This window comes from Lutzomyia longipalpis, chromosome 1 (genome assembly GCF_024334085.1).
Source record: "Lutzomyia longipalpis isolate SR_M1_2022 chromosome 1, ASM2433408v1".
NCBI lineage: Eukaryota > Metazoa > Arthropoda > Insecta > Diptera > Psychodidae > Lutzomyia > Lutzomyia longipalpis.
Genome location: NC_074707.1, coordinates 37038427 through 37050821, shown reverse-complemented (window position 1 = coordinate 37050821; position 12395 = coordinate 37038427). Strand labels below are relative to the sequence as shown.

Genomic DNA, 12395 nt, shown 5'->3' with positions numbered 1-12395 from the left:
TTTCAAATGGAAAAAGTGAATTTCACACAACATTTATGGCGCCGAATTCAAAAAGTAGTCAAAAAAGCGTGATTTTTATATGGGGGCTATGTGAAGGGGGGCTCTGGGGGGAAAATGAATGCCGTTGGTAAAAACCGCCTGGTATCAGGAGTCTCTGTACCAAATTTCATCGCGATCGGACCAACGGTGTAGAAATGCATAGCTGAACAGACACCATATTTTAGAGAGACCTTTCTTTATTATATAGATATGAAGTAAATCGATAATAGCATTTTCGAAATATTCGAGTTCGAAATTTTCGAAAATTTTTATTTTGACTTTAGCACCTCTCGCGGTCATTTCTCGAACTTGCAATGTTCTAGACATTTGTAGGGCTTCACGAAACCTTTCATTTGCACTTGAGTTGATCAAAATCGGACTTGTAGAACCCGAGATATGACATGCCAACTTTGAAAGGCTATATCTCGAGAACGGAGACATAGATTTTCTTCATTTTTGGCATGGAGCTAGATAATATGGTCAGCTATAACATATCAAAAAATGAAGCAAATCGATAATGGCGTTTTCGAGATATTCATCGAAAACTCATCGAAAATTTTGTTTTTGATTTTTGGCCCCCTAGCGGTCATTTTTGAAACTTCGGATGTTCTAGAGAGTTGTAGGGCTTGTTGAGAGCTTTCATTTGAGCCTAGGTTGATCGAAATCGGTCAAGTCGTTTTCGAGTTATGATCGATTTTCGATAAAAAATTGTGGCGGCCATATTGACAAAACGGCTTGACCGATTTTCGAAAATGAGGTATCGTTGGAAAGCTCTTGATGTCCCCTACAACATATAAAAATTTCAGATTTTTAGCTATTACAGGGGCTGAGATATAGCGAAAACAAAATTTTGAGGTTATTCAAAATGGCGGACGCGGTGGTGGGGGGGTGGATATGACCTCATAATCGGATGTCTTCCGGTCGATATTTAAACTTTGCCGTTTACCGCAAGTCTCTATCTATCACCGTTCTCTCGCAATTTAGCGTTATACTCCGGACGGCCGGACGGCCGGCCGGACGGCCGGCCGGCCGGAAAAAAAAATTTTTGGCGCATACGTTTTTTGGAATGTGGGGACCCTAATTCGTGCTCATCCCAAGTTTGAGCCCGATCTGACGACTTTCGATTTTGCTCGGTACACAAAAGCTGTGTCTGAAAGAAACACAGCTAAAATCCGACTTAATAACAGCATCACACGCTCAACTACATCAATTAAATCTTTCACATCATATGAAGAATTCTCGCGTAATGCACACCATTTTTGCTAATAAAACTTTCACTAAAACTTTTCGGTATGCGGCATTACTGCATGGAGATCGTAATACTTTGTAGGGGAACTTTCGGGACTTTGGGAAAATTTTAAAATTTTCTCCCATAAACTCGATTTTCATGGTGTGGTTGTGAGGGGGAAGTGAATTTACGCCATGGGGAGTTTGTCTTCGGCAAAGTGAAAGGGTTGAAAGGTATTGTCAGGTGAAAATTGAGAAATTCTCAGATGATTCATGGGAAGAAGAAAAGGTAAAGAAGCGAGCGTGAATATGTAGTTGGGGGGATCCATTAAAAATATGACTTTTCTCGGAATGCCTTCATCTCTTTGGAGTGTGTGTGTGTGGAATTGCGGTACAAAAGGAATTTGAACGTGTTTCTGGGGTTCCACCTCAGGTCCCACCACCCATACACCTCACATGAGTACCTCATATCCTCAATTTATTGCGGAAGTTTGTGGCACGAAAATGTGCAGGAATGACGATTAATTCCTTCCCCAACTGGGACAATTGGAGTCACTCTGACGCTCACTTTAATACCATTAGCAAGGTACTTTGGCTAACACTTTTGTGGCTTCTTTTGCTCTCTCTCTTTCTCTCTCTGCACGTGCAAGGATTTTCAGCGTAAAAGGACATTGTCACTCACAAAGGGTGGTAGGAGTGAGTGTCCCTTTAAATACCTTTTCGACTAACTGGAAAATACCCTTAAAAGTTTCATAGGTGAGTGGTTGCAGAGTTTCCCAGAGACGTTTTTTTTAATTCTTTTTTCTTCTAACTAACTTTGTATAAACTTTTTGGAAAAAGTTTACAGACTGCAGGAATTTGTGCATTGTCCGTATGAGGAAATTGTCAGGAAATCAGTTTCGAAGGATATTCCAAATACTTTCACAGCATCTATTGGGAAGTTTTGTAGAATTCCTAATTTCTATCTTCACTTCCACAAAAAAAAATTCACACAGACAGTCTTTTCAATTTCACTTCATCGCCATTTTTTGAGGTACCTTCAGCATGCAGAAATTCTTTAGAATTCCCTTGACAATTGTCGTAAAATACGAGTTGGTAGAATTCATTCACATTTATTGTGATGAATTTGTGTCTTGTGAAGAGTTCTTACAGCAGCGTCTAAAGTCCTGATAATCATGATTCTTGTTCCATCTGCAATAGATTTACAACAAATGAGGGAAATCTTGAAAGAAAAACCCGCATCTGACGAGGTTTTTATTGTCAGAATTTCAAGTATCATCTCGCCTCATTTGATGCGCCAATTAAGGAGTATTTCCGTGTAATAAATTGTCGATTTGCGTCTGGGCTGGCTAAACATGTTTTATATAATGGGGTATATCGACTATCAAGTCGGCTTCCCTCCTTAGCGCAGCAGCTTCTTCATATTGCGTGAGTCTTTAACTCCCTCTTGCACAAGAGTTTTAATTCAATCACCAATGGAGTTGACAATTGTCGCAATGAGGTTGATTCATTTCTTTTCCTGCATTGTTGAGCGCGCAATTCTCCGGGTATGATCGGTCTAAGAATGGCGGAATGATTGGTTTTTTCTCCCTTCATCCACACCGCGCGCACACATTTTTCCAGTTTTGTCCCCATGCCCGTGTACGGAGTTACGTCCCCATCAATATGTATGTAATTCACGTTCATCAATGGTTTTTATGCGATCCCCGGAGTTTGCAGAATGATTCATTTTCATTGAATTGTGTGAGAAAACGAGCACAGAACCTGCGTCTGACGGTCTCACTGGGATTCTGGGAGTTTCTGCTGACAAAAGAGCACTCCACTTGTCCATTCTACTTGGATTCTACTTGGAAGTAGCAGAGTTGAAAAACTTTATAGAAGAGATTTTTTTAATGGGAAAATATTTCTTGACCGTTGATGCAAGTTTCTTTGGAAACTAGATGTCGCTAAAGAAGGTGAGCCCTCTAGCGTTAAAAATTTTTGCTCTTTTGTTTAAAAAACGTTGAATAATTCTTTGATTCTTCTTTAAATTTTAGTATCTTTGTGAGTATTTTAATTTTAAGAAAGAATTTCTTAAAAATTAATTGTTCTTTCAGAGCTTTCAAGTCCCTATCCCTGATAATTCCTCTGAATTCCAGAAAATTAATGATAAATTCTCACAACTTTTGATCATTAATCTATTTTGCTCTCAACTCTGTCAAGATTGAATCAAAGCCAAGAAATCACCTAACAGTTTTCCAACTCACCACAAAGGATGACGTGAAGATTTTATATCACGAACAATATTCTAAGGCAACACTGGGAATGTCTCGCCCTCCGCATCCAACTCCCCATCCCACCATAAATTACATCTCGCTCGACATTCGCGACGTGATGCGAGACAGGAAGTTTTTCTGCCTTCCAGACGAGAGAAATGTTCATCTGAATTTCATGCACCTTCGGGGCTTTTGCTAATGAGCACTGATAAAAATTTATAAGAGAGAGAGCCTCCCAAGTCCCTTATCTTGGGGGTTCAATTCCCAAAACTCCCGGCGTGAGTCTGCTACCTACCTATGTATATAAATGTGACTGAAATTTCATTTTGTGTGTCTCTTCGCTATTTTCTCTCCCCCTTTTTTGGGAAACTTTCGACCATGTCTAAATGGGAAATGTCTGCGATCTCATTCCACCCATTGCGACTGGGAAAACCCATGTCGACCACAAATTTACTATTTTGGTACATGAAATCCTCGTTACTGGTTCTCTTTCTCTCTCCATTTGGGTCCCCCGGAAGGTGGTCCAGTGGAGGTGAAATTTATCGAAATCAATCGTAGAAAATACTGTGTGTAAGGATGAAGTGCTATTTGGCCTCTCTAAGAGCACTTAAATGCTCACCAGGTTCACACACATGGAGGAAGTACCAAGCGTTCCTACATGGTTTGAAGTGCTGGGCATCTGTAGGAACAATCGAAACTTTCCCCTTGACTTCCTCCATTTCGCAGGAGCATTCCGTACCCGCCCCCTCAACACGATGGCTCTGGGATGCGAAGAGAAACATGCTCCAAATGCACAACTTCAAGCTTCCGGCCTAGTCCGGGGGGAAAAGCTCTTTTCACAAAACCCCACCCACCCCCTCAGAACGTCCCACATGCGAGACGTAATTAGAGTGTCACATTTCAGAGGGTATTTATGGCATATGGTGGAAATTGTGTCTGCTGACTCCCAACTGGAGGAGCTCCTCATGATATCATTGCCCTCCTTGTGTGTATGTGTGTGTCTTTTGATTAGGCGGTTGATGGAATTTTGCCCCTTAAATGGTCGCTGCACTCCAAGCTCCGTGAAATGAGCTTAATTTCTCAAAAGTCATCCCTTGGCTGCAATTTCTTCTGCAACATTTATTGCCTTTATTGCATTGAGCCATATAATAGTATGCAAATGGAATGCGATAAGGATAAGACGGGGGAAAATAGTTTTTTTTATAGGGAGAATTTCTTTTCTCGAAAAAAATTAAAGCGATTAATTTCCTTAGTTTTTTCTTAAAGTGCTCGTGATAATAAAATGGTTAGTTAGAAAATCATTTTTTTGTAGTGAAAAAAATCTTTTTTGCGTGAATTATTTTCTTGAGACAGAATGAATTAAATTAATAAATAAACAGTGAACATAATTGGCCCTTTAATCCTTAAAAGATTAATCAATCAATCAATGTTCAATTTTCAGCTGTTAAAATTTATTTTAGGGGCTTAAAAATTTTCTTTCACGTGAAAATTAAAGATAAAACAATTAGAATTCCAATCTACGTGGATTGAAAATTCAGCAAATCATCCCTGATTGTTTTTTTTTTGGATGCTGTGCAGATTTTTTCCCCTCAAATTGAACATTCTCCATGTGAAACACAATGAGACCGCAAGAGAAAATCTTGATTGAATGAGAATGACTAAAGAACCTTGCATGGAGTCTGTGACCTCCTTCAATTTCCACAAAACATTAACTTCTCCTTTTTGCCATCGTCTTCAAATCAATGCGCTGGCATTGTCATGTATCACCGCTGTCATCTATGCTTCTGCACTATGCAATTTTCCGCACGATTGACTCCGTGAACCCAGAGAGAGAGGAAGAGAAATGATCAATCGGCAGAAGAGTCAATTGTGGTATCTTAATCTGCAATTTGTGTGCCATAGAAAATGTTGATTCATCGGTCCCTCTTGAGGTTTTCCCCTTTTCGCACTGCATCGCCTTTTACACGAGAATCAAAATGAATTTTCCCTTCCACCGCTACGTCCCTACAATGCAATTCATCCCTCTCTTCATTTTCATCATCCCCGCATATACAGAAAATTTATTCCGTGTGATTTTCCTACCAGAACCTCCCCCCCTCTCCTCCGCCCTCATTCAGAATCTCAAAATTTCCGAGGAAGTTTGAGAGTTCTACTCAGCGACATGACAAAACTTTTTGGGAAAACATTACCTTCCGGGTGGGTGTGTGTGAATAACATATATCTGCATGTAGGTAGTTCTTAGCATTTTGGTAGCTTCAATGGAGTGGCTTTTGCTCGATCTCTCTCGCGTTGGAAACCCCATTTATCGGTGACTTCGTTAGAACTCCCATTCACAATTAACATATTGTGTGCGCTCCGCGAGAATGGGAGATGCTCAATCATTATGTAAATTGAATTCACGGGAGCAGTAGCTCGATGAATCCGATACGATTATCTACAAATTTATTGCATTTTCAAAGCGATGACTCTCTAAATGTGTGAGCTCTTCGTCTTTCCATTCCAGCACACGCTCCCATGTCATCTGACTTGGATGGAGAGAATCTCTTTTGCGATGTCTTCGACATCCTTTTGCAAAATGGATGACTGATGGTTCAATAATGAGGACAAATCGACTCAATTTTCCCGCAGGAATTCTTCCTCATCCCTCCACAACTCTGGGGGATATTCGTATATACACAATTTTGCGTGACTTCTTTGCACCCCTAGAGACCACTAAGGAATTTCGGGGCTATTGAATTTGAATGAATTTGCGTGTCACACCGAATTTTCATCTATAAATACACCGGGAAAAGTTTTTCATTTTCCTGGAAGAAGGCTAGGGGTGGGAGAGATTTTTTTCTTAAATAACTTTGGAAGAGAAGAAATTAGGAAACAATTTGCACGTAGAATGTTTTCTTTAACTTGGATGATAATTTAATGCAAATTTCTTTGAATTAATTGAATTAAATTTCGCGTCATTACAATGCATGGTGAGAAAATTGCCAAAATTACAAGGAAGTTATTGAATAAATATGATCATGAAAGAATATTTAGTAAATGATTAAATTTCTGATAAAATTTAGAATATATTCGTGGCATCTTGAGAAATTATTGTAAATGGCTAGAATGTGAATATTTAATTGAAAATAATCTTAAAGTGAAAAAGGCCTTTGAATTTTTAAAAATTGCCCATGAAAAGCTCGATTAAAATAGTTTAAAAAATGTTTTTTTAGTTCGAATATTTTTCATACTCTTTCTTATGATTCTAGAGTATTTGAAGGATATTAGTTGGTGTTCCACTTCGTAGCCATTTATTATATGTTCAATCCTTTCGAATATTATTCATTGTAACCGTTTAATTAAAATAATAAAATTTCTTTTTAAATATTTTCATTCATTTAAAAAAAAATGAGGAAATGCTTCTCAAAAGCTTCTTAAAAGCTTTTATACTAAAAGCAATCTTAATTTTAAAGAAATCTAAAATTAGATCCTTGAAGAAAATCCTGAATGAAAATTTTGATTTAAATTTTACTTTCATTCTCTTTAACGTTTTTTCAAATCACTTTCAAACACGTTCCTTTAACTTCTACTCATTAAAAAAATCATCAAAACATATTAGAAAATTTAAAATAATCAATCAATAAACAAAATAGAATAAAATAAAACATTTATTGTGTTATATAATTTTTAGAACCATAAATTTTATGTTGTACAACATGAAATCATGTATAGGAAAAAAATTACGTGATTTATCGCAACACAATTGCTCACATTGTTGCTCTTCTAACGAAACTCTTGTTAGAGACAACCTTGAGTAAATTTCTGGAGAACGTCTGTTGCTCCCAAGACGCGGTTTTTATCGCATTTCTGTGGCGTGTTTACAAATTCGTCGTGATATGCTCAGGGAAACAATAAAAAGAATCTACTTTACTACTGAAAATACGGGCATGATAAAATTTTATCGCATTTGTGGTTGGATGTTTGGGAATGTTGGAAGCGGATTTTGGCGGGGGAGCGGCGTTTAAATTGCTCTGAGATTCAATAATTGCTGCTAAAAGAAAATAAGCGAAAGGAAAACAATTATGCGAGCAATGATTTCGGCGCGTGCTTTTCATTTGAAGAACTAATCTCATGCGACATCGCACGCAACTCTTGTGCGATTGACCCCATTTCTGTGGGAGTTTGTTTGCTTTCTTGCCTCGCCATCTCATGGTTGATGCGCAGAGTTGGAGTTTGAAGGTGATGATTTCTCAACGGATATTTTATTTTATTTCAGTACTCCTGCTTACGATCATGCACCAAATCCTGACAAACAGTGGATTCTGCGAGTGACACAGCAAATGGAGCCTGTTCACAGGAGATTCACAGATTTGCTCATGACCAAGAGATTGCAGACACTGCAGAGTGTTGATGTGGCCGTTGAGAGGGTTTACAATGAGCTGAAGAACTTGGGCGAGCTGGACAATACCTACATCATCTACACTTCCGATCATGGCTACCATTTAGGGCAATTTGGGCTCATCAAGGGCAAAAGTTTTCCATTTGAATTCGACGTTAGAGTTCCCTTCTTAATGCGTGGCCCAGGAATTGAACCAGCTACTGTGTAAGTTCTTCAAGAGCTTTATCCTTTAATTAAATAATACTGTTTAATCCTTCCAGGGTTGATGAGATTGTCCTCAACATCGATTTGGCGCCAACTTTCTTGGATATTGGCGGTGTTTCAACTCCACCTCATATGGATGGAAAAAGTTTCCTCCCATTGCTTCTGGGCAGACATCGGGGTATTAAGGAAAAGTGGCCAGATACCTTCCTGATTGAGAGCTCTGGACGTCGGGAAACACCAGAACAGATTGCTGAGGCCAAGGCCGCAAAAGCAGCTGCAGCAGCAGCTTTGAAGAATCGTGGAAGGGAGCTTTCCCTGAAGCCAGAGCTGTGGTCTGGAGAATCCACCACAAAGGGTCAGAAGGACACTACTCCTGAACATCACAGAGATTTCCTTGACTTTGGATCTCATGAATTCGACGAGGAAGACGACGATGAAGGTTCTGCGTATTTAATAGGACTCATTTTCTTTATAAAAAATATTTTCTTTTCATTCTTGCAGATCCTTTCATTGAAGAGAAACTTGAGGATGAGGAAATTCTCCCACGATCCTTGGACAGTCACTATGAGGAAAATCGTAAGAAAATTAAGGAAAAAATAAAATTGATTTGATATTTTAGGTTTTAATCTATCTTCCAGCTCAACATGATCAGCTGGATAACAATCTTCCCGTTGGTCCATTCTTGTCCAAAATAGCCAGATTAAATTCCGAATGTTCAGACCCGAATCTCCACAAAGATTGCGTTCCAGGACAGAAGTGGCGATGTGTCAATGAGGATGGAAGGTGGAGGAAGCACAAGTGCAAGTTCCACGTAAGAATTTATTACTTTTTTCAAATCTTAATCATTTTTTATTTAATTAATTTCGTATGATTTTGTTCCTGTAGGTTCAGTGGCAGACTCACATGGCTGAATTGAATCGTATTGCAGCCAACCACAATAAGAGGAATTGCGCCTGTTTCGTTCCCAATGGTGTGGTGTATACGAAACTCAAAGCAAATCATGCTAATAAGGACTTTCATCAAACACGAAAGAGGTTTGAATAATTTTCGTTAAAACTTCCTTTTAATTGATTTTCTTTGATTAAAAATCTCATTTCAATTTCCAGAAGTTCTCATTTCTTCAGCCGTCATAAGAGATCCATTGAGGAAGAATATGTGGCGAATGATAAAGTTCCCCGAATGATGAAAGAATTAATTCGCATTTCAAGGAATGTTGCTGAAATTCAGGATTCCCTCATGAAACCCCATGAGAGCCACAGAAGGATAAAAAGGGATGAATCAATTGACCACATTAGCTCAGTTATTGAGGACATTCAGAAGAATCTCGATAAATTGGAAGCAAGTCTCCTTGAGGAGAATGAGAGCATCAAAGCACTCAATCAGAGTGCCCAGAATTCCAAGAAAGTTGCCGCGAAATGTTTTATTGAAACGAATGGGAAGGTAAATTGCTCAGACATCATTTATGAAGATGAAAAGAGTTGGAGGAAGAGCCGTGTGCAGATAGATCTCCTGATAAAGGTGCTGAAGAAGCAAATAAATGATTTGAGGGACATTAAGAAGCACCTGAAGGAGCATAGACCAATCAGCATTAAGGACTACGAGGAATTTGATCAGATCTCTGGGGAGGATGATTTCAGATCATACGATTATGCAAAGATTCATTCCGGGGAGAGACATCACAAGCACAAGGAGAATAAATCTCATCATATTGGACATGAATTCCGCAGAAAGCCGCATTTGCGTAAGGAGAAGGTATCCAAAGAGGAGGAGGATGAGGAACAGGGCCCACTCATTGATATGGCGTGGTACACAACGGAGAGGAATGAGATTCCTTCGGAGAGTAGTGTGGACACATCCATCGCTACAGCTACTCACTTGGAATCCACAACAAAGCATCACAGGCATCGTGGTCATCATGGTAGGAGGAATTCCACGAGGAAGCATAAAACGGATGCTTCATCGGCTGAAGTTTCTTCTCCCATTGGAGGACGCAGGAAAACAACACCAAAGATACCAACAACTACTACCCAGAGACCTGAAAATACATCCCAGAGTAATCATGAAGATTCCCACGTGGACTATGAGGAAGAAATGAGCAACATTCCCATTTTCTACGTGGGCAATGATGCAAGCACAACGGAAAAGACTGAAACAACCGCAGAAGAGACATCTCCGGATTCCAGCACAACGGATGCTTCATCAACATACCGGGAGGAATCACTTGGATCGAGTTCAACAACAACTGCCAGAGCAGAAGGGAAGCATCACAGACATCACCATGGTCATCCAATCAATCGAACACATGCTCAGGAGATTTGGGGGAAGAAAGTGGAGACAGGGAGTGCAGCTGAGTGCTACTGTGATGATAACATTGAAGAAATGTGAGATAAAAATAAAGATTTCAGGTAAAAAATCAACTATAAATTAAATTGGAATATTTATTTTAAGCATTCCTGATGAGAGGGAGCTTGCTCGTGAAGCCAGGAGGAAGCTCAAAGAGGAGAGGCAGCGAAAGAAGGAGAGGAAACGCAACAAGAAGGCTCGACTGGAGAAAGAATGTTTGTCGGAGAAGATGAATTGCTTCAGCCACGACAATGATCATTGGCGTACAGCTCCCTTCTGGAATGACCAACCATTTTGCTTCTGCATGAATGCCAACAACAACACCTACTCCTGCCTGCGAACTGTGAATCCCGTCAAGAATATCCTCTACTGTGAGTTTACAACAGGAGAGATCACCTACTACAACCTAAGAATTGGTGAGGAGTCGAGAATTGTGTGGGAAGGATTTTCTTTTAAGACTCTAACTTTTGCAGATCCCTTCGAGACGCAAAATAGGGCTTCATCTCTCAGTGCTGAAGAAAAAACACAACTCCATGAGACTCTGGAGCGTTTAAAGAGTTGCCGAGGGAAGAGCTGTACGCTGCCCAGGCAACATGCACCAGCTCTCAGTGATACCGGCTTCCAGTCGACTTCCAGGACAGCGAGGAAGAGAGTTACTCACTCGGGTAAAGAAGGCTTTTAGCAGTTTTTAGGGTTTTAAATTTAATTCTTAGAACAATTAAAATAAAAAAAAACAATACTTTTAAAAAGAAAAATAATAAACTTATTAAAGACTTAAAGAATCTTTTAATCTTTTCCAATTAGGTTTACCCACATTGCCAGATTACGAAGAGATCGGTCAGAAGAGACGCACCAAAGCACAGAATAAGTAATTTTTCATTTTCTTTTGCTTTATTTTAGCATATTTTACATAATTTATTTTCCTTCAAGGAATGTAAAACGAAGAACATGGATTCACTCAGAGACTCCACAGACGAGAAGTCGCTCCCGACGTCGTCCATGGAGCTTTGACGATATCTACAACTAAAAGCTTAGACGAGGATCCAACAGAGTGATCTGATGAATGTTTATGAACTATGCAAAAAATATGTATTAGATCGTATACTATAGAGAAAAGCTATTGAATGATTTCATAAAAGAAAGAAAATTCTCCAATCCGTGATTTTTTCAACTCAATATTTATTAATAAATGTGAATCTTTAGTTAGGCAAATTTGGATTTAAAGAAAAATATTGTCGAAATAATTTTTAATTTATAAACTTTCATGCTTTAAGGAAAATCAGATAAAACAAGCTTCTATGGCGTAATAAAATGATGGAAAAGCTATATGAAATAAATTGTAGTCAAATTCTCGAGATAGAATGTAAGGAATGAAAAATTAAACAAAAAATTAAAGGCTAAAATTATTAATATAAATAAAGATATTTAAAAAAAAATTATTTAAACTAGGAAATATTTTTTTGAATTTTGTTGACTTTGTGTATCAATTTTAATTTTATTGCAAGAACAATTTGTTTCTTTTATTAGACAAGAGTCACGAGATTGACTTTGAATTTGCATTAAGTGGAAACATTACTCACAGTTTTAGCATTAAAAGAAAATGATTATTATATAAAGAAAAAAAATAAGATTTAGTGAGGCAGACAGGCAGGAAGAAAGAAAAAAAATGTAATCTGTAATATTGCACATCAAATAGAGAATGATGAGGACATAAAAGACGATAAAATTAATCGAAACGCCTTTTTTCCACTTCCCCCAACTTTCGCCCAATTTCCTGCTTTGTGAGCTTTTTCACGTGCCCAACTCGTGAGCCCGCACCAGCAATCACTTCCTCCGTGGCAATCGACAAAGTGATAATTTTCCTATCAGCTCGTCGCGGTGTATATTTTTCTAGGTTGCGGTCAAATCGTCTCACCTAGAGCCACTTTGTCTCGACTCCCAAGCAAAAA

General features: G+C 38.7%; 1 protein-coding gene across 2 annotated transcripts in view; it reads left to right on the top strand.

Moving 5' to 3' along the window:
* The window catches only part of LOC129787097 (extracellular sulfatase SULF-1 homolog), a 34447-nt gene extending 22285 nt beyond the window's left edge, over nucleotides 1–12162 (top strand). For both annotated transcript variants that reach the window (XM_055822413.1, XM_055822411.1), the window contains exons 7-16: nucleotides 7777–8103; nucleotides 8160–8542; nucleotides 8605–8679; nucleotides 8742–8914; nucleotides 8989–9137; nucleotides 9210–10484; nucleotides 10552–10862; nucleotides 10920–11111; nucleotides 11251–11314; nucleotides 11377–12162. In XM_055822413.1, the coding sequence (XP_055678388.1) occupies nucleotides 7777–8103; nucleotides 8160–8542; nucleotides 8605–8679; nucleotides 8742–8914; nucleotides 8989–9137; nucleotides 9210–10484; nucleotides 10552–10862; nucleotides 10920–11111; nucleotides 11251–11314; nucleotides 11377–11473 (3046 nt within the window). In that variant the 3' untranslated portion in view covers nucleotides 11474–12162. The remainder of the gene's footprint in view (nucleotides 1–7776; nucleotides 8104–8159; nucleotides 8543–8604; nucleotides 8680–8741; nucleotides 8915–8988; nucleotides 9138–9209; nucleotides 10485–10551; nucleotides 10863–10919; nucleotides 11112–11250; nucleotides 11315–11376) is intronic.
* Nucleotides 12163–12395: the final 233 nt, after the last annotated feature.